Genomic DNA, 27,266 nt, shown 5'->3' with positions numbered 1-27,266 from the left:
TGGTCGAAGTACCCAAAAAAATACTTAAATTCTAATAATTTTCCATTCGAATTATTCACTCAAGCTTAGTAAATCTGCCCCTTAGTGTATTCAACTTTTTTACATTCAAGTTTATTCTTAAATGAGAAACCATTTGAGTTGTGAGTTCATTCAGAAACAAAATTCAACCTTCCATAAATAACCCCCTTAGAGCCACTGGGCTTTATTTGCCCTTTAATCACCGGTCACATTTCTCTCTCTGCAAAGGTTCAATCAAATTAATTGCCCCCCAGACTGACAGCACCAACATCTGCTGGGACCCAATTATATTATCTGCTGCTCTGGGCACGGTGTGATTTTTATTTGTCCAAAAACTCAGGGAAAGTTATCAATATGTAAATATTATGTGACATCTCACACATTTCTGACAACGCTTATCTGATCCCCATTGTAAGCAGCAGTCCTGTCCTGCTTTATGGCAGCTGAGATTCTAGCTATCTGTATAACAGAACATTCTGTCCCAGTGGCTGCACAGATCCTATCTGATCCCCATTGTAAGCAGCAGTCCTGTCCTGCTTTATGGCAGCTGAGATTCTAGCTATCTGGATAACAGAACATTCTGTCCCAGTGGCTGCACAGATCCTATCTGATCCCCATTGTAAGCAGCAGTCCTGTCCTGCTTTATGGCAGCTGAGATTCTAGCTATCTGTATAACAGAACATTCTGTCCCAGTGGCTGCACAGATCCTATCTGATCCCCATTGTAAGCAGCAGTCCTGTCCTGCTTTATGGCAGCTGAGATTGTGTCCCAGTAGTGGGCAGTTGGGCTTACACTCACACTGCTCTGAGTCTGTATAGGGAAGAGTTAAAGGGAAAGTTGAATAAAATATACTGGGTAGGTAATTATTTATATGATGTAGAACAGATGTTGGATGTGGGGCCAGAATGAGTCTCCTCGGAGCATCTCTGTCTCTGCCGAGTGTTTTGGGTTAAAATTACAGGTGTTTTATTCTCTCGCCTGATGTGAAACCTGAGAAGGTTTTATTTGTCCTTTAGGAGAGCGGAACATTGTGATTGAGACTCTTTGTCTATAACAACAGGTCACATGATATTCCCAATGCTCCCCCCTAACCCTATATATATATGTGGCTCCTGTATATAGAGCTGCGGGGCCCGGGGCCACAACCATCTACTGGTGTTTTCTATAAACAGATTAAATATAGAGCAACCCCCCCCCTGTGCTGGATGGAGGCCAGGAATGATCTCAATGCGACTCATGAGCTGCACTCAAACTTGCTCGTCGCGACTCCTGAACAAACATCTTTATGAGCTGACACTTTATTGTGTGTGGATTTTATTAGAGACATAATTCTTCTATTGATTCTTCATGTGCTAACGAGATTGTCCTTTATTTCCCATCAGCCATCACTGTAACCCCCCCCAATCCCTGACAACTTCTCTGCAAGGGGAACATGTCCCTCCAACAAAATCAAATCCAGATCTTCTGAATGTTATTATACCCCCCCCCCCATCCTATTCCCCTGGGGATTGTGGGAACTCACCTCTGAACTCCATCTTGTTTCTATTTCACTGTATTATAATATGTTCCAGCATGTGAGTCTAAAGGCAAAGTATTCCTCCATATTATTTACCAGCAACGACATTAACCCTGTTCCATTAATCACCGGCTGTACAGGGACTGTTCCTGCTGAATTGTGCTTAGTACAGGGAATACCTATGCTGCCATAGTTTTATGGGATCTCTCTGTACAGACTATGAACAAACTTAGGGGACTGTTCCTGCTGAATTGTGCTTAGTACAGGGAATACCTATGCTGCCATAGTTTTATGGGATCTCTCTGTACAGACTATGAACAAACTTAGGGGACTGTTCCTGCTGAATTGTGCTTAGTACAGGGAATACCTATGCTGCCATAGTTTTATGGGATCTCTCTGTACAGACTATGAGCAAACTTAGGGGACTGTTCCTGCAGAATTGTGCTTAGTACAGGGAATACCTATGCTGCCATAGTTTTATGGGATCTCTCTGTACAGACTATGAGCAAATGCAGGGGCTGTTCCTGCTGAATTGTGCTTAGTACAGAGGAATACCTATGTGCCATAGTTTTATGGGATCTCTCTGTACAGACTATGAGCAAACTTAGGGACTGTTCCTGCTGAATTGTGCTTAGTACAGGGAATACCTATGCTGCTATAGTTTTATGGGATCTCTCTGTACAGACTATGAGCAAACTTAGGGGACTGTTCCTGCTGAATTGTGCTTAGTACAGAGGAATACCTATGCTGCCATAGTTTTATGGGATCTCTGTACAGACTATGAGCAAACTTAGGGACTGTTCCTGCTGAATTGTGCTTAGTACAGGGAATACCTATGCTTCTCAGTTGTGCCAGTAGAGACGTATCTTGTCCATATTTCATGCCCCTTGTGCCAACAGCCCCATTCACACTGTGGTTTTTAGACAAATCTTTAACATAAATATAAATATAGACACAAACCAATAACATTAGTCGCTACCAGAACTCCAACTCCCATCATGCCCAGCAGTCTCTAAAGACTTGCAACTGCTTCTCTACTGGCCCCAAAATCTCAAGTAGCTTTGGATAGAGGGGGGACATTATTTCTTTGTACAGCAGCGGGTGTGTCCCTGAATTGTGTTCCCCCAGGACACGTTGGACTGTCACAGGAGGGGGGAACAACAATTCAATTTGACTCCTGCTGTTACCCCCCCAGTACAGGATTGATAAGGAGATTGTTCACAGAGATTAAAGGGCCACATTAAGTTTCCTCTGTGGTTGAAGCAACATTATCAGCGCTGTTCCTGCACAAACCAGAACTTACAGAAATCTGATATTAGAACTTAGAAACAAGAACAAAAAAACAGGAATTTCCGGCTGGAGACAAATAAAGTGAAGGGATCGGATCCGTCTCCCCCTCCCACCCCCAGAGACCTCGGCTCAGGATTATTGGCTTAATAATTACCCTGGGTGGCAAGTGCTTTTGTTCATTGGCTTCAGGGGAGGATTTTACTCCAAACACTGGTGAGACCGTTACGGTTTTATGTTTCTCTTGCCCGTTGTTTGGGACAATGGAGTCTGGAGCCCCACCTGCTCTCAACGACCCATTCTTCTTATAATATCTGTACCCCACGGGATTTCTACCCCAATATAGACCCCCTTCTGACATTTACTTACCACCCCCCCAACAAATAGGTCGGTATGAAAGGGGCCCCAGATAGACACAGGGGAGGTAGGAGAGGGGCCCCAGATAGACACAGGGGAGGTAGGAGAGGGGCCCCAGATAGACACAGGGGAGGTAGGAGAGGGGCCCCAGATAGACACAGGGTAGCAGGGATTCCAGCAGGAGGGCTGCAGTAAGTTGCAGGGAGTTGTGTTTGGGACGAGGGATGAGACAGAAGTAGAAAGTAAAGGACAAGACAGAACTTGATCAGAGAATGAGCTCGTGTGACTCATGGGAACTGTGACATCAGAACTGGTTGGGCTGGAAATGCTCAGTGGGTGGGGGGTAAATACTGGGGGCCCTTGTGCGCCACATTCATTATTAATGTTCTTCCGTAGGACACAGTTTCCAACTGGGGGGCCCCTCATGTCAGCTGTGGCCCTCAATAGATTCCATTGTATGACGTCATCACTTTCATATTATGTGGCCCCCAAATAATTGTCCCTCTACATCTACTGCCCCCCTGCTCCCAATTTGTGTCTAAAAGTCCCATGTGGGGTGTGAATAAAGGGGGGCCTGACCCCCTCCTTGTGAGACATTCAGAGCCCAAGTAATACCAGAGGTCACAGGAGGATTCTGGGGGTCACAACTGAATATCCAGGGCCCCCCTCAATGCTCAGGCCACAGAGACATGACTTGGAGGGAGAGTCTCACGGGTGGGGGGTCACTGATGATGATGATCAAGATGTTCCTATTGGTTCCTTTTCTCTGCACCCCTTCTTTATGGATCAGCACAGTGAACCCCACGATTTCTCTACTGGATGAGCACTGGCGTCTTTCTCTCATTTAAACGGGTTCTGCACCTTTAACTTAATGTTTAGTATGTTACAGAACGGCTCATTTTAAGCAACGTTTCAATTGTCCTTCATTTTATTATTGTTTTTTAATTATTTGCCTTCTTTTTCCAGCTTTCAATTGGGGGTCACTGACCCAATCTAAAAAACAAATGCTCTGTAAGGCTACAAATGTATTGTTATTGCTACTTTTTATTCCTCATCTTTCTATTCAGGCCTCTCCTATTCATATTCCAGTCTCTTATTCAAATCAGTGCATGGTTGCTAGGGGAATTTGGACCTTAGCAACTAGATGGCTGAAATTGCAAATTAACTGTTAAATAAAAAGCTAAATAAGTCAAAAACCACAAATAATAAAAAATGAAATGCAATTGCAAATTGTCTCATATTATCCCTCTTTATATCAGGGGTCCCCAACTGCCGGGCTGGTCTGTACTGGGCGACCTTTGGACCCAGCTGCACTAATGCATCTAATGCGCCTATTGATTAAAGTCCCAATTCAGTGTGATGTCATTGCCTGATACACCGCACATAAGACGCATCATCACGACACTGTCTGCCCAATCCTGGTCCTTGGAAAAATGTTGCTGCGTAAAACTGGTCCCTGGGGCAAAAAGGTTGTAGATGATACTAGGAGTTAATTTAAAGCTGCACAGCCCTCAATACCTCTCACTATATTTATATATCACTGAGCACTGGTGGGATCTAAGTGCAAAGCTTTATTTAATGGTGGAAGTGGATATTTGGGTTGAGCACAGGGGACATTTAGTGAAGCTGATGTATTACTGGGCAGCTGCCCACACTGTGTATAATATAATTCAGTATATAATATAATTCAGTATATAATATAATTCAGTATATAATATAATTCAGTATATAATATAATCCAGTATATAATATAATCCAGTATATAATATAATCCAGTATATAATATAATAAAATCCAGTATATAATATAATCCAGTATATAATGTACTCCAGTATATAATATAATCCAGTATATAATATACTCCAGTATATAATATAATCCAGTATATAATATAATCCAGTATATAATATAATCCAATATATAATATAATCTAGTATATAATATAATATAGATCATCTCATGCCCCTCCCCTGCAGCACAACGATTACTGGCCACGCCCCCATGCTTCCCTATAAATAAGAATCTCCGCCCACAATCAGTAGAAAACAAACTGAACCCTAAATCTCACACATTGAGGTCCCAGAAGCTCCGGGGGGTCAGTAGCTGCCGTTGGGCTCATGACGTCACCCTGATTATAAACTTGCCAGAGCCCCGCCCCTCAGCCAATCAGCAGCGGCGCCTCTCCACCTGCCTGGAAGCCACTTCCGCCATTCCGAGCGTCTCCTGAGCCGAGCGCGTCTCTCCCGGGAGCCAAGTTCCTGCCAGTGAGTGAGTGAGGGTCACTGACCCGGTATTGAGCCCAGTGTGTGTGGGGGGAGAGGAGCCCGAGTGCAGCGCGACCCCCGGTAACAGCAGCGGATGATCTGCCCCCGCCCGGGGCTCCGACCCAAACAAACAGCCCGGCGGGAAGTGGTGAGTGAGGAGCCGAGAGTGGGTCACGTGACGTCACCTGCGGGGAATTGTACGTGTGTCTGACGTCACTGTGTGTAAGTGTACTTGTGTCTGACGTCACTGTGTGTAATTGTACTTGTGTCTGACGTCACTGTGTGTAATTGTACTTGTGTCTGACGTCACTGTGTGTAATTGTACTTGTGTCTGACGTCACTGTGTGTAATTGTACTTGTGTCTGACGTCACTGTGTGTAATTGTACTTGTGTCTGACGTCACTGTGTGTAATTGTACTTGTGTCTGACGTCACTGTGTGTAATTGTACGTGTGTATGAACTGGGGGGGAGGGGCTGTAGAACATTGAGGAAAGAACCAGCAGTAGATATTTATTAGGGTCTCTGAGCCGCAGAGCTAACACTCTAATGTTCCCTGGGGGCTCAGTGTTGTGTCACACTGGGGGGAGACTCATTGATTTACAGTAAGACTGGGGGGGGGCAGTTGTGTCCCAGGGAGGAGCTTATTCTGCACAAACTCTCAGCCCCTCCCCCAGTTGTATTGACTAATAATGTCCCTGTCATTAACCCTGTCACTGGCAGCAGCACATGATCTGTAACTGAGAGAGGAGAGGGTTAATGGGGGCACAGGGGCCTCAGTGTCACTAGAGGGGGAGGAGGAAACACACATGGGGGGGGGGGTCCTGGGAAGTCCCAATATTCTCAGCCTTTTGCTCTTTCTTGGGGGTCTCAGGGGGGGTGACCGAAATCATTGATATATTCAGGGGGGCTCAGTGCAGCCCCTCCAGCTGGATCTTCTGCTCCCCCGTATCTCATGTCATCTGGGGGCCGTGTGGGGGGGCTTCAGGGTTTTACCGAATCTATTGCCATGGAAACCAATGGGCTGGATATAAGCCCCCCCCCGTTATTCTGTGTGACATGAATGTGATTTTGCACAGACAATAGGGGGGGGGGCTGTTACTGGATCCAATGGGGGAGGAGGTGACAATGGGATCAACACTGAGATACAGGGGGGGGGTGTCGTTTCGTTCAGTTCAGCAATTCTCTCACCCCAGCAATAGTCACAGTGCGCTGGCCCTTTAATGCTCACAGTCCTGTTTCCCCTGAGCCAGTCCCGTATTGCTCTGCACTCAGACTCATGGGGGAAATAATAGTCGCGCACCTTCATATTTGTTCCTTGGCCCTGTTGTCTGGGGGACGCCTTTTCCTGTTGCACTTCTCACTTCCTGCCTCATAGACATATACACACACACATATATATATATATATATATATATATATATATATATATATATATATATATATATATATAGTGAGGTTTCTTTGCACTTTCCCTTTTTATACATTGGCAGAACTGTGTGTGGCTGCAGGTTTGTGGCAGGTGCTGCCATACTGCTCTGATGCCCAGGCCTGACCATGTGAATGAAAAGCACCATCTTATTACATTTGCACGTTGCTCTGTTTGGAAACATCTTCTGGAAGGTCACTGCTGGTTGCCCCTCGTGCTTCCAGTAAGGAGGCGGAGCCAAGCTGCCTGCGTCACTGCTATGTGCGGAATGTGGAGCGTGGGCAATGAGGCAATGGCCTGTGGCATCCCAGCACTTTATTTGTTATGGAGGAAACACAGGCTCCACCCACTACTCCCGGGGACCTTTCCTTTAATGACGATTCTCTCTCATTTGGGTTTCCCTCAATTTCCAATTTTTATCCTTCAATTTTCCATTTACATCGTAAATATCTGTTACATGTTCTGTATATGTTCTGCCCTTTCCCTGATATTTATCTCTTTATAAACTTCTGTGCTTTTATTCTCATCTTTCTCCCTCTCCTACTGGAATATGTCACAGGCCTTTCCCCCATCACTGCTGCAACTGTCACCTATTCTTTCCACTAAAGGGCAACTCATCCTCCTCTGCTCTTATGACATTATTATGCCAATTCCCTGCCATAAAGCAAGACAGGACTGCTGTTTATTGCCAAAAAGGAAGTAGTCACACGAGTACCACGAAATACACTCCCCGTTCAAAAGAAGTAGAGACAGTCACACGAGTACCAGGAAATACACTCCCCCATGCAAAGGAAGTAGAGACAGTCACATGAGTACCAGGAAATACACTCCCCGTTCAAAAGAAGTAGAGACAGTCACATGAGTACCAGGAAATACACTCCCCCATGCAAAGGAAGTAGAGACAGTCACACGAGTACCAGGAAATACACTCCCCTGTGCAAAGGAAGTAGAGACAGTCACATGAGTACCAGGAAATACACTCCCCCATGCAAAGGAAGTAGAGACAGTCACACGAGTACCAGGAAATACACTCCCCTGTGCAAAGGAAGTAGAGGCAGGGCAGAAGTTGGAGTGTTGGCCTTACATGGGGGGCAGAGTCCTGCTTTTGGGCAGTTGCAGGGGGTACCGGGAGTTCTGGTGAGTGGTGTTGGTAGATATATCAGTGCTGAGTATCCCTGTGTGAGTGCAGGGGTACAGTGTACAATGTGGGTAGGAAAATGAATCTCCTGTGACTGTGCCGTGTGATTGGCTGGAGGGCACAAGGTCATGGGAATTTGGGTTGTGCCCCTGGGGGGTAATTAAATAGCCCTGGCACACGCTGTGGCCCTTTAACTGCTCCTGTGTGTGACTCGTGACCCAACTGTTGCACCGGCCCAGGCTCATTGTGTCCAGAATTATTGAGTCAGGGGCCACAAGTGCTAAATCCCCTCTAATCCCCATTCATTGGCACCCTTTGTGTGCTGCTCTGGCCTTAAAGAGACGGCTCCCCTTTTGTGACCTCTTCTGTTGTAGGGATGGGCTTCTCTCACTGCCGAGTCCAGTGTTACTTTGGTGGAGTTTGGGGTGTTTGTGCCCCTGAGAGACCAACTTGCCCCCAGCTTCAGGGTTTATGTACCTGACCTGCCCCTGGGTTTTGCCCCCTCTGTTCTCCCTTTTGTTCTGAGCAGATCCCCAGTCTCCCAAGGCCAAGTAACAATGTCCTTCCTGGGGTGCTCGTGCCACTGGTACTACCCCCAGAGGGATGAGACCCCCGAGTGCTCATCCAATGACAGATCTGTAGTTCTGCTGCTGGACGTTCCAAGTGAAGGTTCAGTTGTATTTTGCCCCAGGCCTGTTCCAGAACATCAGGAGACTTCACAACAAACTCTGTAATTAGACACAGGAATGCTGTGGGCTCAGCCTGAAAGTCGCTGCCCCGCTGAGGATTCTGGGGATTTCTGGGTCACATAACGACTGCGATTCTCATTGTTCAGTTAGTAACAATATCCTCCCCATGTATTGAATTAAAATTGGGGCTGATGGGGGGATGGGGAGCCTGTGTTTGTCTGTGGAATTACCAGGCTCATAATAATCTTACAGAGCAGGATTACTTGCCCTTTATTTGCAGCAGTGCTGTCTGGAGACACCTGTGTGAGATAAGAGACAAAGGCTGAGGCAGAACAAACAAAACCACTGAATTACCAGAAGATTTAATAGGTGAAATGTAAATCTTCAGTGACAGGAGAAGGTAAGGATGGTGCTCCTGGCCTCCTGTTGTGGGATTAGAACTCTGTGCAGAACAGATTAGTCTCCCAGTTGCTGCTTACCCCAAACTCATTGTATTCTTATTATGGGGCCTATGGGGCCCCCAACAAGCTCAGCCAACTGCCATTTACGGGTCAAAAGTTTTATCCCTGTGAGCTCAGGGCCACTCTAATCTTCCCACAATACTCGCTTAATTGCTCCGCCTCTTGACTCCGCCTTAATCCTATTCACACTCACCTGATGGGCGGAGCCTGGAGAGAAATAGGGATAAGGGAAAACCAATTGGAGATGCTGCTGCTTTATTTTGTGTGCGGTGACCTGTCAATTAGTTATATATGAACAATAGTCCGTAGCAACACGTGTGTCCTACATGTGATCCTCTAGTATTTTTTTAATATCAAATGAGAATGGAGGAAAGGAGATCTCACCATCAGCATAGGAATGGGTTCTTTACTGTAAGGACAGTCAGGTTATGGGATTCCCTACCAAGAGAGGGGAATGAGTGATTCATTGGTGGGGAGGAAAGGAGATCTCACCATCAGTATAGGAAGGGGTTCTTTACTGTAAGGACAGTCAGGTTATGGGATTCCCTACCAAGAGAGGGGGAATGAGTGATTCATTGGTGGGGAGGAAAGGAGATCTCACCATCAGCATAGGAAGAGGTTCTTTACTGTAAGGACAGTCAGGTTATGGGATTCCCTACCAAGAGAGGGGAATGAGTGAAGTGATTCATTGGTGGGGAGGAAAGGAGATCTCACCATCAGTATAGGAAGGGGTTCTTTACTGTAAGGGCATGTGGTCTCCACGGAGACAGTGTTTTTTTCTGTTTGGGGGGGACACAGAGGGGTGTCACTAGGAGAAGTGCTGTGGGAGTGACAGATATGAGACTGACTGGCAGCTCTTACTCATATTTAATTAAATAGGACATCACATTATTTGTGTGCTGGGGACTGTGAGAGGGGGGGTGTAATTTTGGGGGTGCAGATGGATGTTGCCTCTATTATAGAAATTCATTGTTTCCTTTCAGGGGCCCCAGGAATGGAGAATCCGTTGGATGTTTTGTCTCGGGCGGCCTCATTGGTTCATGCAGACGACGAGAAACGTAAGTCCTGTGTCCCCCCCCCACATTTTTTTGTATCCAGTCAGTGATTGGCTGTGCTGTTGTGCAGAGCGAGGGGTTAATGATATACTGTCCCCCAATAACAAGGAACATGCGGTGTCTGTGAGGGACCCCCCTGCACCACATGCAGCCGCTGCTTCCGCCTCCTCAGGTCAAAGGTTGGGGGGGGGGGGGTTTGAAGGGAACAACTGTGGGTATTGGGGTTTCTGCACTTGGCTCCAGTTTGCCCTGCCCCCTCTATCCTGTCACCCCAGGGCCACATCTTATTAGCGCCAAAGTGCCCCGAGTTTGCCCAAATGTCCCAACTGACTATAACTCCCAGCACCCTCTGGCAGCCGACAGGAGTTGCCATAGGGAGGGTTGGGCCCAGGTCAGTGCAGAACAGAAGTCAGGGTTCTGGGGGTATTGGGTACAACCCAGGGAAGTGACCCGTGTACGACCCCTCCGACTGGTTCCTGTAACGAACGACAAATGTATTTCCTGTCCCTCGTCAAATAATATATAATATATCCCTTTAATTACCCCAGACATGTCCCTCATCCCTTTAATGACCCCAGTCCTGTCCGTATATCCCTTTAATTGCCCCAGTCCTGTCCGTATATATCCCTTTAATTACCCCAGTCCTGCCCTTATATCCCTTTAATTGCCCCAGTCCTGTCCTTATTTCCCTTTAATTACCCCAGTCCTGTACGTATTTCCCTTTAATTGCCCCAGTCCTGTCTGTATATCCCTTTAATCGCCCCAGTCCTGTCCGTATATCACTTTAATTGCCCCAGTCCTGTCTGTATATCAGGTCTGTTAAAGGGACATTGTTCAGGAAGGAAACTGTCTGAGTTGCACCCGGCGCCTTTATCTGGGGTCGGTTGGGCAATGTGATCTGTGAGTAACGTGACACCAGCCAGGGAATCCGACCGTCTCCATTTGTACTTTCCATGTCTTGGCTCCAGGGTCCAACTACCCACCTTCTATATCACTGACCCCCAACCAGTAGCTCGTGAGTTACATGTTCCCCCCAACCCATTGGATGTTGCTCCCAGTGGCCTCAAATCAGGTGCTACTTTTTGAATTTGTGGCTTAAATGAAAGCTTTAGTTGTATAAAAACCAGTTGTACTGTCACACAGAGTCTCCTGTAGGCTGTGAGTCCACAAAGGGGCTACTAATAGCCAATCACAGCCCTTATTTGTCACCCCAAGGGACTTTTTCATGCTTCTGTTACTCCTCAACTCTCTTTACTTTTGAATGTGGCTCACGGGTAAAAAAGGTTGGGGACCTCTGTTCTATACAGTCCCACCCTCCTTCTATACTGTCTCACCCACCTTATATACAACCCTACCCACCTTTTGTACAATCCCACCCCCTCCTATACTGTCCCACCCACCTTCTGTACAGTCCCACCCACTTTATATACAGTCCCATCAACCTTATATACAGTCCCACCCACCTTTTGTACAATCCCACCCCCTCCAATACAGTCCCACCCACCTTCTATACAGTCCCACCCACCTTCTATACAGTCCCACCCACCTTCTATACAGTCCCACCCACCTTCAACAAAAGCCTCTTGGTCAACTCCGCTCTTGTTCTTTGAACTTGCACCTCCTCCCTCTCCTTTCTACCCACAAACTGCCCAGAAATCATCACTTACCCTCACGTGCACTGACCCAGTGTTACATTTGCACAGTAGTGGGAGAGCCCTGATCATAAGAGCTTGCAATCTGTAAGGGAGAGGAGGAAAGACACATGATGAGGGGAATCAGTGCGGAGTGTGAGTGCAGAGTAAGTGAGTGAGGTAAGTGGGTGGGTTGCTGAGACTTATAGGCTGGAATGGTGTCTCCCTTACTGGCTCTAGTTGGCCTTATGGGAGTTATTAGCCTGAAGAGCTTACAATCCTTACTATAGAGCTTCACTTGTGAATTTATTGGCCCTTGAATAACCTATGGGGGGGTCACATATTCTGGCACATTCCAATCGGGGGGGGGGGGGGGTCACTCACATTCCCAGGAGAGAATCACTCGCTGCCCAACACAGACCTTTGGAGCAGATCTAAAAGTCCCAGGAATGTGAGTGGTACCAGTGATGGGCAGCAGGTGGCGCAGTGAGTGCAGAATCACAGCAAAGAATGTTACTACTGCTGAGTAATGTCAAGGATTTGGGGAATGTGAGGGATATTTACCCTTTAGAGTCTGACATGTTCTGCTTGTTGCACTGGGTCTTTTGTCTCCTCAGTACAATGTTACTGTTACTCCTGTTACTCCTCTTCTTATTCTAATCACTGAATATTTTCCTTTCTACCCCAATATACATTCCATACTGCCCCCTGTCTGCTGCTCCTTAAACTTGTGTGAAGAAGTAATGCCCCGGGGGTAGTTAGTGGTGTGTGTGCTTAGGGAATTAATGCTACAGGGAGTACTTATAGTTGTGGGTAAAGATACTTGGAGTAATGTATTTCCATACAGTAGGAAGGCGTTTTCATGTTTGTCCAGCAGGTGGCGCAGTCTCATTCTATTCGAAGGTTCCTGCAGGTGAAGGAGAATACAAATAAGTTTGGCAGTGAAATGGTTTTGGGGCCGGGCCCAGAGCGTTTCGGTTATTCAGAACAGAGACCCCAATGGCTCCAGCAGGTGTTACACAGAACAGAATAGAAACCTTGGGATATAAATAGCGTGGGATCCTATAAATGGGATATTGCGTTTCCGTTGCCGAGTCGCACAGATTGGGGCTGATTTCATTCACACAGGGGGGTCGTTAAATTGTGTCGGATCCCTTTGTGATTCCTAAATGAAACACTTTCTGGAAAGGGTCGGCTTCTCCTGCAGTGAAAATGTTCTGCTCCCTGAGTCACAATCACTGGCAAATGAGACTTTGGGCTAATTATCTACCTATAACTCTTCCATGCAACTCCCAGCACCCTGTGATAATAAATCAGCTGTGATTTGTTTCTACCACAATCCCTTGATCATTCCTTCTCTGTATATTTGTATTTATACATATGGGAGGAGGAGGTGCCATATTGATTCCCTTAGACAGTACAGTATGAGGGTATAGCTTATTGTGTGCCCAGAACATTCCTTCTCTGTATATTTGTATTTATACATATGGGAGGAGGAGGTGCCATATTGATTCCCTTAGACAGTACAGTATGAGGGTATAGCTTATTGTGTGCCCAGAACATTCCTTCTCTGTATATTTGTATTTATACATATGGGAGGAGGAGGTGCCATATTTTTATTTTATCTGGATTACTGATTTGGGTGTTGGGATGATCATATGGATTTGGGCCCCGGATCCTGCAGTCGGGGGGGCTCTATGATTTATACTCGTTGTTGTTGCTCAGCTGGATCTGTATAAACATCTGGGCTCTGACAGTGAGATTTCGGGTGAATACCTAAATTCCCTGCCTCTGACTGTTCCACCCCCACCCCCTTCCACACTACATATGTTGTAGATCCACAACTCCCATCATCCTCTGTGATATCTCAAAGGAGTTGGTCCTTATGTATGTCACATGATCAGTCCCTCTTTGCTCAACCTGAAAGCAACAGACATAATATGTAGAAATGTAGTGAGAGGAAGCAGGGGAAGATGATGGGTTAATAGAGTGTAAGGCTGGGAGCATCTATACAAGGTGCTGATAATATAATGAAGGGTAAACCCAGGATTAACAATAGGGCATGTAGGGGTAATGTGATGGATAATAAGCATGGGGTAGTTCTATAAGGAAGAGGAAGCAAAGGAGTAATAATGAAACACATTACTGTTGTATGGGAGTAACAGTGGGATATGATGGGGTAATAAAATAATCACATGACTTAACTGTTCAGGCATAATAAAAATACAAAACAGGTAGGGCTGAGGAGGAGAGTTATTAGGAGTAACAGTGGGGCAAGTAGGGTTAATGGGAGGGAGAAGTAACAGTGGGGCAGAGGGGGTTAATAAGGAGGGAGTAGTAACATTGGGACAGAAGGGGTTAATGGGAGGGAGGAGTAACAGTGGAACAGATGGGTTAATAAGGAAAGAGGAGTAACAGTGGGACAAGTAGGGTTAATAAGGAAGGAGGAGTAACAGTTGGACAGAAGGGGTTAATAAGGAGGGAGGAGTAACAGTGGGACAGAGGGGGTTAATAAGGAGGGAGGAGTAACAGTGGGACAGAGGGGGTTAATAAGGAGGGAGGAGTAACAGTGGGACAGGGGGTTAATAAGGAGGGAGGAGTAACAGTGGGACAGAAGGGGTTAATAAGGAGGGAGGAGTAACAGTGAGACAGAGGGGGTTAATAAGGAGGGAGGAGTAACAGCGAGACAGAAGGAGTTAATAAGGAGGGAGGAGAAACGGTGGGACAGAGGGGTTAATAAGGAGGGGGCAAAGATGTAGGGGGAGGTGCAGGTGAGATAGTTGATGGGACTGGAAGGAGTTAAATAAATCTCTGGGTTGTTTCAGGGGGCGTGGCCAAGTTGAGGCTGCTGTTTGAGTGACGGGGCAGTGGGTGGGATTGTGCAGCAGAAGCAGCAGGATCCCGTGGGCAGGAAACGTTTGGCGCATGTGCAGATGTGACGGGACCAGTGAGCATGCGCAGCCTCCTCCCCGTTCTCCGCGCTATGGAGTGAGAGAGGAGGAGGAGCCTGCGTGTCAGTGAGGAACTTGCAGCGGGACTGTGAGGCGCTTCTCTCTCTTTCCCATCGCTCTCTGGAAATCGCTCTGAGCCGCTTGTCTCCCCCGAGTCTCCGTACCGAGAGCCTTGACTTTCCCGGGCCTTTTGTTACCGGGGCCGCATCTCCCCTCAATGCTCGCTCTGACCATGGACCTGCTCAACTACCAGTATCTGCACAACATGAACAACAACAACATCGCTATTCTCTGCTATGAAGGTAACTGGACTCCTCTCCCACAATCCTCTCCGTCTCACTGAGCATGCTGGGAAATCTCTCTCCCCTTTACTACTCCCCTGTCTGCTGTGCTGAGCATGCTGGGTATTGTCTCTCTCCCCTCCCCCCCACGTGTCTCTCACTTCCTCTTTATTCTACTAAATATTTCTTGCTTTCCTCTCCTTTATGGGGGGCTGGCTCTTTGGCTGCTCTTTTCCATTTTGGCGGGCTCTATATCCAGGTTACACTTTATTTGGTGGGTGGCTCCAACTACACCATGTGGTTACAGTTATTTGGGGGGGGCTCAGGTTGGCACAGTATCGATTTTGGGGGGGCTCTATATTCCCAGGGTGCAGTTATGGGCAGGGTTTGCAGGTTATTTGGGGCTCTATATCCCAAGGGTGCAGTTATTTGGCAGGGTGCAGTTATTGTGGGGGGGCTCTATATCCCAGGGTGCAGTTATTTGGGCTCTATATCCCAGGTTACAACATGTATTTGGGGGGCGCTCCTATATACCAGGGTGCAGTTATTTGGGGGCTTCTATATCCTTCCGTTGTTTCTCTGTTATTATGGGGAAGGGGGGGCTCTATAATACCAAGGGATCAGTTAATTTGGGGCTCTAATATACCAGGGATAAGTTATTGAGGACCCCTTGGTCTCTTATAATCCGGGTGCAGTTATTTTCGCACTGGGCCTGTGCAGTTATTTTTGGGGGTTCTATATCCAGGGTTCGCGTTAATTTGGGAGGGCATCTATTTATCCCAGCACAGTTATTTGGGGGGGCTCTATTTATCCAGGTGCCTATTTTGGGGGCTCTATTATCCCAGGGTGACAGTTATTTGGGGGGCCTCTAGTATCCAGGTACTTATTTGGGTCGGCTGGGCTCAGTTGTATATTCCGGGTATTCACCAGGGTTACAGTTATTTGGGGCAGTATTACCAGGGGCTGCGTTATTTTCGGCGGGTCCTCTTTATCCAGGGTGCGTTTATTGTGGGGGCTCTATTATACCAGGGTGCAGTTATTTGGTCGAGGGGCCTATATACCAGGGTGCATTTATTTGGGGCTCTATATACCAGGGTGCAGTTATTTGGGGGGGCTCTATATCCCAGGGTGCAAGTTATTTTGGCGGGTGGCAGTTATGAGGGGGCTCTATATCCCCAGGGTGCAGTTATTTTGGGGGGCTCTATTATCCCAGGTACAGTTATTTGGGGGGCTCTATATACCAGGGTGCAGTTATTTGGGGGCTCTATATCCCAGGGTAACAGTTATTTGGGGGCTCTATATCCAGGGTTACCAGTTATTTGGGGGGCTCTATATTACCAGGTGAGTTTATTTGGGGGGCTCTATATCCCAGGGTACAGTTATTTGGGGGGGGGCTCTATATACCAGGGTACAGTTATTTGGGGGGCTCTATATCCCAGGGTACACTTATTTGGGGGGGGGTCTATATACCAGGTGCAGTTATTTGGGGGGCTCTATATACCAGGGGTACAGTTATTTGGGGGCTCTATATCCCAGGGTACACTTATTTGGGGGGGGCTCTATATACCAGGGTGCAGTTATTTGGGGGGCTCTATATACCAGGGTACAGTTATTTGGGGGGATTATTTATTTCCGCCACTTGTTATTGTGGGCAGTTTCTAAGGAAAATCCCATAAATCAGCCTGTTAGTAAATACTCCCAATAAGTACTATAAATACTCCCAGTTTCCTGCTGTTGCCAAGTGGAATTTTCCAGCTGCTTTCCATGTGGATGTGTTAGACGTCGGAAATTGCTCTCCTCCAGTTCTTGTGAACTGCAACTCCCACCACCCCCTAAAGCACTGGTTCTTAGCATTGGCTCCCCAGTTGTTACATCACTACAACTCCCAGCATCCTCCCACATAAACTGAACAGTCTGAGTTCTGCAACATCCTAATGGGGCTTCAACTTCCCTGTTTGTTATAAAGTATGTGCCTGACCACTGTTGTACTGCGCTCCTGAGTATGTGGGTGCTTTAGAAATGTATTCCTATCGTTTGTTTGTGTGGTTCTTAGTACAGTCAATCTTTACTGCTTAGCTCATAGGATAATGCTGAGATGCTGCAGATATAACTCTGATCCCCATTGTAAGCAGCAGTCCTGTCCTGCTTTATGGCAGCTGAGATTCTAGCTATCTGTATAACAAAACATTCTGTCCCAGTGGCTGCACAGATCTTATCTGATCCCCATTGTAAGCAGCAGTCCTGTCCTGCTTTATGGCAGCTGAGATTCTATCTGTATAACAGAACATTCTGTCCCAGTGGCTGCACAGATCCTATCTGATCCCCATTGTAAGCAGCAGTCCTGTCCTGCTTTATGGCAGCTGAGATTCTAGCTATCTGTATAAGAGAACATTCTGTCCCAGTGACTGCACAGATCCTATCTGATCCCCATTGTAAGCAGCAGTCCTGTCCTGCTTTATGGCAGCTGAGATTCTAGCTATCTGTATAACAGAACATTCTGTCCCAGTGGCTGCACAGATCCTATCTGATCCCCATTGTAAGCAGCAGTCCTGTCCTGCTTTATGGCAGCTGAGATTCTAGCTATCTGTATAACAGAACATTCTGTCCCAGTGACTGCACAGATCCTATCTGATCCCCATTGTAAGCAGCAGTCCTGTCCTGCTTTATGGCAGCTGAGATTCTAGCTATCTGTATAACAGAACATTCTGTCCCAGTGGCTGCACAGATCCTATCTGATCCCCATTGTAAGCAGCAGTCCTGTCCTGCTTTATGGCAGGGGCATATATGTGAAACCTTTTGTGGGAATTAGTTTTCTTTGCACAGAGGATTTGTTCCTAGCAATCAGTACAGCTCCCAGTGTGCCATTAGCATGACTTAAATCATAAGAAAGCTCAGTAAAGCAGAGGAAACAACTGTCCAGTTTAACGTGTTCATTTTTTAAAACTGGATTTAAATCTAGCGGATCACTTCCATGATTTGGTTTAAAAGTTGCCCCCAATGCAGCCCTGATGCTTCCCGTGACATGGACTCACTCGGCCATGAGTTTGTTTTGGAGAAATCACCAACCTGGGATAAAGTGACATTTACTCTGGTCTATTCTTTTAAACCCTGCCGAGTTCTTTCCTTGGATTTGAATGAGGAAATGTTTGTATCTGAGGGGAACGTTGCTCGTTATCCCTGTTTTTGGTCTATTTTTTTAAATATCATTTGGTTTGAAAACCTGTCTCACCTCCAGCTGAGGTGCACCATGGGAAACTACCCAGAATCCCTCCCAGGGGTGGATGGAGAGCAAAATACAGTTCCGTTTTATTGAGGAACTCTCTGTTTATTACATGCCCCCAAGGGTTTCTCATGTTGGCAGCAAGGTATTTGGGGACAACAGATTGGTATCCAATTAATTAGCTGAGTTGTAATGGGACACTAATTGGCATAATTGCTGCTCTTTTGTTCTCATTAATTAGCCCAGTCTGAGTGCATGGGGGAGTCTGTTTTCCCAGCAGCTTCTCTTCTCATTCATCCGCTGCTGAAGGCCTTTTCTTTCCTTCCTTCCTTCCTTCCTTCCTTCCTTCCTTCCTTCCTTCCTTCCTTCCCTTCCTTCCCTCCCTTCCTTCCCTCCCTTCCTTCCCTCCCTTCCTTCCTTCCTTCCTCCCTTCCTCCTCTGTTGTGATTGGCCCCCAGTCCTGTAGGGAGAGGCTGATGGGGGATCAGTCAGGTGCCTTGTTTAGATTGAATTAAATTGAATATGTCCCAAGGGATACAACTTCTCCCATCAGTCCCTTATGTGCAGCACAAAGCAGATGGTGGCACTGTTCTGTTGCAGTCTTATGAGTAACAATGGCCTGCGGCTGCTACTGGTGGGAAGTGGTACTGCACCAAGCAAGGAGTCCCCGGCTTAGGGAAGCGCAAGGCATGAATTGGGGAACTATTTTGCTTTGAGGTCTCTCACCCTATTGTTTTGGGGTGCCAGAGGCAGGAGAGGGAATATGGCATTAGCCAGATGTTGCTCACTGTGTGCCAGGTGAGGGGCAGGTTGCTACGGGTCATGGGGAACATGGGGCTCCATTGTGTTATCATTAAATGTAGATATCAGCAGAAGGGCTATCCATTAGAGGGGGCTTATTCTATCTTTTGGGGCTCTAAATCCCATCTGAGACAGCCATGTCTTTGTGTGGTTTTCTCAATGTGGCCTTAGAGCGTGGGCTGTGCGGTGAGTAGTAGTTCAGCAGACTCAGTCCGGCTCTGTGCTCCACTTGTTTACATTAAAGACATTTGCCGGCAAAATCCCCTTATTTTGTGGGTACAGAGAGAGTATTGTTGTGCCTAAATGAGGAGATTGTTCCCATAGGGAGAGATTATTTGGCTGAATGGGGCTCTTGTGTGAGTCATTGGCTGCTCTGAGATTTTTATAGCTATAGGGGCATCTTCACTACTGCCCTCGCCTGGGGTGAGAGTGTGGCTTTGCATAGCATGGACCTGTCCCTGACTACTGGGAGATGTATTATCTTCAGCTGCTTATTGGTTGATTTAATGTGACGAGGGGGCAGGCCTTTTGGTTGGGGGGTATGTAGCACTGCGCTGCTGCTGCCCATGAGAATAAGCCCCACAGCTTGTACTGGAGCTTTAGCACTCGTCTGAAATAATATGGCTGCCCCCATGGCTACACAGCAGCTTGTTTATATAAACTATAGTAGTACTTATCTGTTATCTACTGTGTATCCTGTGCTTGAATGGCTGCCCCCATGGCTACACAGCAGAGTGTTTATATAAACTATAGTAGTACTTATCTGTTATCTACTGTGTATCCTGTGCTTGAATGGCTGCCCCCATGGCTACACAGCAGCTTGTTTATATAAACTATAGTAGTACTTATCTGTTATCTACTGTGTATCCTGTGCTTGAATGGCTGCCCCCATGGCTACACAGCAGAGTGTTTATATAAACTATAGTAGTGTTTCTTAAGCAAACACATCAGTTTTACCAGTGCAGGGCAACACTACATTATATTTTTATTACTTAAAAACTTATTTTTTGACGTTACTTTTCCTTTAAAGTGGTGTTGCTGTTCTGCTCTATGGGAAACCCTAAACGTCTTGTTGCTACAGGAGGGGGGTGCAACTGATTCTTTACATCTCCTGCTTTTATCCATTAAAGGGGAAGTTCACCTTCCAAACGCTTTTCAGTTCAGTTGTTTTCAGTCTGTTCCCCAGAAATAGACTTTTTTCAATTACTTTCCATTATTTCATTTTTACTGGTTTTCCAAAATCTAAGTGTAAAGTTGAATGTTCCTGTGTCTGGTGTTTGAGTCTGACAGCTCAGTAATTCAGGTGCAGATTCTGTTACAATTTTGCAACTTTTAGTTGATACATTTAGTTGATAAATTTCTCATCTCTGGAGAATTAGTAACTATTGTATCAAGTCTAACAGCTGCCTGTAATAAAACAGCAGGGACAGAGATAAGAAATGTATCAACTAAATGTATCCATTTAGAATAGTTTACAGGGTCGTCGACCCCCCTACCAGAGTTGCTTTTGAAGGTGAATAAAGGCACTTTCACAATTCTATATCAGAAAAACGTCACACATATAAAATAGAAAGTCATTGGAAAAAGTCGTTATTTCTGGTGATCTGTCGGGAAAACAACCAGTTGTTTGAAGGTGAACCACCTCTTTAAAGGGTCTCCCACACGTCCATGTAAGCCCCCTTTACAGTAGAACACCCCCAATTAGCCTGTTTCCTGCACAGTGTTCCAGCCGACCCCTTCATGGCAAATTTCTCCTTCCAAGGACAGGCGTTGGTTTATTCCTAAACTTCCAGTCCCACCAACCCCCACAGTAAATAATTGTCCCATTGTGACAGACACCCCCCCCCCCTGTCTGTACATGAGCAGTCTTTGAAGAGCCGTGCAGATGTCTCGGGCTTGTGATGGCATCTCTCCCAGTGTTTGTCCCCCATCCCCCTCTCACAATTCAGTGGCATCACTCTGCTCCATACAATGGGATTACAAGGAGCCTCTGGGTAGTTGCTGAACTCAGCAGGATTGGATTTTGCTGAGGACACGGGTTCGTGTTGGCTCGGTCCTTTGATTCCTCTCTTTGTTCCACGACTCAGCCAGAGATCTGCCTCCTTTGTGCCCCGGCCTTGCCCTGTTTACTGTCGCCTTTTACTGTCATTTAATTCTGTTTCTCGCTGTTATCAACTACGGGATGGGGACCTGTCCCTAAAATCTCCACACTAAATTCACCTTTACTCAAAAGGGTTTTCCCTTCTGCTGCTGTTATTGCCCCTTGAACTGCTTCTCCATATTTACCCTGTGGGGAGGAGCTAAATTGCTATTTGGGGTCAGTAGCTGCTCCTGTATAAATGGAGATCACTTGTTGCAGCAGTGGGGTCGTGTCTGTAGGAGGGAAGGTCACTGTGTAGAAGAGAAAGAAGTGTCCTGTGTACAACAAGCTGAATGTGGGAGGAATGTCGGAGAAACATACAGCCCATTCTTTCTGCTGAGCCGACAGTTGCTGCAGCTGGCGGCTCTTTTTAGGGACATGTGACGCATTTAAGTGTTTGAGAAGCAGGTTTTCGTTTCCTCGGCTCTTGTACAGAGAATTTGGCTTGGGGTGACCTGTTCTGCACCCGGAGGCCTGATTGATTTAGTGGGGCAGATAAGTGTTTTGGGTCAATTAGGGATGCACCGAATTCAGGATTCAGTTCGGGATTCGGCCTTTTTCAGCAGGAAAATCCTTTTGCCTGGCCGAGCCAAATCCTAATTTGCACATGCAAATTAGAGGAGGGGAGGAAAATCGCGTTACTTTTTGTCATAAATCAAGGAAGTAAAAAATAATTTCCCCTTCCCACCCCTAATTTGCATATGCAAATTAGGAATTGGTTCAGTATTCAGCCGAATCTTTTGCAAAGGATTCAGGGGTTCGGCCAAAATAGTGGATTCGTTGCATCGATACGGTTAATTTAAAGGAACAGTGAAACCATGGGGCATCTGCGCAGGCCTGGGATACATGTCCTGAGCTCTACCCAGAGTGCCCATCTCTGTACAAATTCCATTTTTTTTGTTCAGAGCTGAATAATTCTCTCTGGAATCTGCTGAGAGAGAACTTGTGGCTGTCGGGTGAGGCAACGCGGAGTCTGGGGGCCCAAGGCAACCGGCTGACTGCCAAGCCCCTCCCAAAGGTTAATTCTATTCTTATAAACAGATGGGCAGGTGGCAGAATAGCTAATGGGGAGAGGGTGGGTAGGATGGATATGTCTAAAAGTCACTGACTCCACCATTACCTGCCTGTGCTGGAGGAGTCCATTTGTAGCTGATACAGGAGGTCACATGGCAGTAGTGAGGGGGCTACGTCTATATGAAATCCCCAGGGGGTAATAATGCTTTGCAGTTGCACAGTCCTGGGATCTTGGCTAAAGACAGTTCATTCCTTGGCCAGTTTGTGGTGCTGAGTGAGTGTCAGCTTCTTAGGTCAATCTGTATATTGCTGGAAGCCACATGGAGGATTGTGTTTGGGGTTTTCTGCTGCCAACACCCTGTTTGTACATGTTGTCCTTATGCATCAAGCTTTATTTTCTCTATCATTAAAGGTGATATACTCAGCTTCTCTCCCAGGCTTCTAGTTGATCAGGCTCAGTCCTCTCCAGACAGCAGTGCTGTAAGTGAGACTTAGGGGCAAATTCATCAAGGGTCGAATATCGAGGGTTAATTAACCCTCGATATTCGACTGGGAATGAAAATCCTTCGACTTCAAATATCAAAGTCGAAGGATTTTGCGCAAAAACTATGATCGAACGATCGAAGGAATAATCCTTTGATCCAACGATTAAATCCTTGGAATCGAATGATTCGAAGGATTTTAATCCAACGATCAAAGGAATATCCTTCGACCAAAAAAACTCAGCCAAGCCTATGGTGACCTTCCCCATAGGCTAACATTGGGTTCGGTAGCTTTTAGGTGGCGAACTAGGGGGTTGAAGTTTTTTCTTAAAGAGACAGTACTTCGACTATCGAATGGTCGAATAGTCGAACGATTTTAAGTTTGAATCCTTCGATTCGAAGTAGCCCATTCGATGGTCGAAGTAGCCCAAAAAACACTTCGAAACTTGAAGTTTTTTTTACTTCAAATCCTTCACTCAAAGTTAATGAATTGGCCCCTAAAAGTCACAGTGAGACTGATCGTGCCACGTGCAACTGACCTTAATCCCAAAAGCACCACTGACACCTCTTCCCAAACATTCCTTATTTAGCCACATTGCTGTGTTTTGGGAATATACTCCTATTCTACTGCTTCCTAACATCTGGATTCTGCTATTGTTGTGGGATTTATGGGCATGAAACTCATCTAGTTGTGTGGATTGGCCTGTCTCGGGGTATGATGGGAGTTGTAGTTAGGGATGCACCGAATCCACTTTTTTGGATTTGGCCGAACCCCTGAATCCTTCACAAAGGATTCGTCAGAATACTGAACCCTAATTTGCATATGCAAATTAGGGGTGGTAAGTGGAAAACATTTTTTACTTCCTTGTTTTCTGACAAAAAGTCACGCAATTTCCCTCCCCACCCCTAATTTGCATATGCAAATTAGGATTTGGTTCGGCCGGGCAGAAGGATTTGGCCGAATCCGAATCCTGCAGAAAAAGGCCGAAACCTGGCCGAATCCCGAACCGAATCCTGGATTCGGTGCATCCCTAGTTGTGGTTCAGAGTGGGCTTTGGACCCTTCTGTTGCGGCCATACAGGAATCTAAAGCTGCCCATACACGGGCTGATAAAAGCTGCTGACAGACTGAGTTGGCAGTTTATTGCCCGTGTATGGGGCCTTCCGACGATCGATATCCGAAAGTCTGCCTGATGTAGATCAGACAGGACTAAAAATCGCATCTGTTCGTTGATGCGGTCACGCGATCCGATCGCCTTTATACCCTTCGTTATGATCCAATCATTAGGCCCTAGGCCCCACGATCGGATCAGCCTGATATTGCCCACCTCAAGGTTGGTATATTGGGGAGAGATCTGCTTGTTTGGGGACATCGTGCGAGCGGATCTCTGTGTGTATGGCCACCCAATCTGATTGGTGGTCATACATGGGCTGATAAACTGCAGACTGACCCAATCAATATCTGGCCGAATGTTGTGCAGATGTCGATGGATCGCTGTCACGTCTGTTTGCGCAATCTGACGGCCCATCCCTAGGGCCCACGATCGGATCAGTCTGATATCGCCCACACATATCGGGGGAGATCTGCTTGTTTGGGGAGCTGGTACGAGCGGATCTCAGTGTATGGCCACCAGTTGTTTCAGAAGCAGAATTGTTGTGGCCGAGGAGTGTGACGGCATCAAAGGCAGGCGGGAGACCTTACTCCCCATTTGTTTCTCTTTCATTGTTTCATCTCCGTTGTCTCCCCAAAACGTCTCCCCACTACAGCATTGACTGGGGAAGGATAAACAGTCTGCGCCTTTGATCTGCTAATGACTTTGGCTCCTTTGAAGTTCAGGACTTTGTCCTTCCTTGAGTTTCACACGAGGAGACTGAGGGGACCACGGAAATCATTCCCACCTGCAGCAGCCGTTTGGGGAGAGAATTCTCTCACTGGATTTCTTTATTTGTTTGTGGTTCCATTGGTTGTGTATTGTCAGACGCCTGTGTGTGGGGCCCCTCCCAGAATGCTTTGTGCTCCGTTGCTTCATACAGGCCCGGACTTTCTACTAAAACCTCCATTTGCCTCATTCTGCCCAAACTTGTCTGGGAAACACAAACTTGCTACTTTTCCCCAGTGTTGTGACTGCCGGTGCACCTCCCACACAGGATGCGGCTGATCTAGGCTGGTGCTGAGTATTCCCAATTGCAGGGGTTGGTACAGAGCCACATTGTTAAAGGGCAACTATCGCAGAAATGAAAATTTAATAAAGAGATAAGAAACTTTCTAAATACAATCAATTAAATATTCTGCATTGTTTCTGAAATAATCAAGTTTATCTTCACTATTCCTCTCTCAGCATCTGTTTCTCTTCATTCTCTCTTCATGCAGCAGTTGGGTGTCAGATATTCACTGACAGTTACATCCAATATATCTTATAGGGGGGCTCCTTTTGCCTAGAAGATGTATTAGAGCTCACTCTATTAAACTCACCAGACATCATGTCTCTCTACATGCAGGATTTGTGCAAAAGGCAGTTATTTTGTTAGATTTTGTTTGTACTGGAATCAGTTATTTGAGTGAGCTCTAATACATCTGCTAGGAAAGGAGCCCCCCTATAAGATATATTGGATGTAACTGTCAGTGAATATCTGACACCCAACTGCTGCATGAAGAGAGAATGAAGAGAAACAGATGCTGAGAGAGGAATAGTGAAGATAAACTTGATTATTTCTGAAACAATGCGGAATTTTGATTTGATTGTATTTAGAAAGTTTCATCAGTATGAGGAAGCTTGTATGAAATTTTCATTTTCACGATAGTTCCCCTTTAAATATGTGTGCGAGGAAAACACTTGGAGGCCTGTTTATCAAAAGCTGAATTTGTGAATTTAAGTTTTTTTTTTTTTTAACTAAATAAACTTTGCCATAAACATTTCATTGTTTATTAAGACCTTTGGATCTTACAAACTTGATCAAATAGAATCTGAATTCTCTACAACATGAGTCCCCAGCCTCCGGGCCAGTCTTAAACTGGGCCACCGAACGACCGAATTGGACCCCGACCCCCTGGAAAGTAGTAGGTTACAGGGAATCCCTGGCCTATTTGTGATACGGAGAGAAATAATATACAGCTCTGTGCCCCCCAGGATTTGGGCTTCGTCCAGTGCAGACAAGTTTTTGTGGCTATTTGATGTGTATATTTGTACATGGAACTCAATGAGGCAGGAACTATTTTTCCTCTGTTCCTTCCTTTCTACACATGGGAGTTCGCTGCCATACTGATTCCCATAGACCGTACAGTATGAGGCTTTGTGTTGTTATTGTGGGTAGTGGTACATTGCAATCCATAAGATGATTTGTGCTTGTGCAGACACATTCCCACAGCTAAACAGCAGCCGGCTAGGAAACAAAATCATTGTGTGTGTTTGTTGTCTGTGCTGTGGTTTTTCTCCCGGTTGCAGTGAGAGGTGCAGTTGCACAATACAACAAAGGCAGTTTGTAGGGATTATTTGTGCATCACCTGCAGCCCCAGCCCGGGAATCTCTCCTGTACAAACACAGGCGCTGCTGTTTGGGTGAGAAATTACAATGTGGCCTGAGTTAATATTTACTCCTGTCTGGGAGGAACTGATTTGTAATCTGTGAGTAGTGATGTGTGCTGGGCTGCTGGGAGTCCCAAACTCCACTCTTTATATACAGAATTATAATCTCATGCCTTTATATACAGGATTATAACCATCCATTGAGACCTTTATATACAGGATTAAAATCACACACTCAGGCCTTTATATACAGGATTATAACATACGCTCAGGCCTTTATATACAGGATTATAACATACGCTCAGGCCTTTATATACAGGATTATAACATACGCTCAGGCCTTTATATAGAGGATTATAATCACACACTCAGGCCTTTATATACAGGATTATAACCATACACTCAGGCCTTTATATACAGGATTATAACCATACACTCAGGCCTTTATATACAGGATTATAACCATACACTCAGGCCTTTATATACAGGATTATAACCATACGCTCAGGCCTTTATATACAGGATTATAATCACATGCTCAAACCTTTATACACAGGATTGTAATCAAACGCTCAGGCCTTTATATACAGGATTATAACCATACGCTCAGGCCTTTATATACAGGATTATAACCATACGCTCAGGCCTTTATATACAGGATTATAATCACATGCTCAAACCTTTATACACAGGATTGTAATCAAACGCTCAGGCCTTTATATACAGGATTATAACCATACGCTCAGGCCTTTATATACATGATTATAACCATACACTCGGGCCTTTATATACAGGATTATAATCACATGCTCAAACCTTTATACACAGGATTGTAATCAAACGCTCAGGCCTTTATATACAGGATTATAACCATACGCTCAGGCCTTAATATACATGATTATAACCATACACTCGGGCCTTTATATACAGGATTATAATCACAAACTCAGGCCTTTATATACAGGATTATAATCACACGCTCAGGCCTTTATATACAGGATTATAATCACATG

General features: G+C 45.9%; 1 protein-coding gene across 4 annotated transcripts in view; it reads left to right on the top strand.

Moving 5' to 3' along the window:
• The first annotated feature begins 5,223 nt into the window (after nucleotides 1-5,223).
• vgll4.L (vestigial like family member 4 L homeolog) overlaps nucleotides 5,224-27,266 on the top strand; it is a 35,657-nt gene continuing 13,614 nt past the window's right edge. The window contains exons 1-2 of one of the 4 annotated variants that reach the window (XM_018240360.2): nucleotides 5,224-5,639; nucleotides 10,140-10,214. In XM_018240360.2, coding sequence (XP_018095849.1) covers nucleotides 5,537-5,639; nucleotides 10,140-10,214 — 178 coding nt within the window. In that variant the 5' untranslated portion in view covers nucleotides 5,224-5,536. 4 annotated transcript variants of the gene reach the window in all.

Source organism: Xenopus laevis, chromosome 4L, assembly GCF_017654675.1.
Source record: "Xenopus laevis strain J_2021 chromosome 4L, Xenopus_laevis_v10.1, whole genome shotgun sequence".
NCBI lineage: Eukaryota > Metazoa > Chordata > Amphibia > Anura > Pipidae > Xenopus > Xenopus laevis.
Note: the sequence above shows the minus strand (reverse complement) of the source record. Positions and strands in the feature narration are given on the sequence as shown.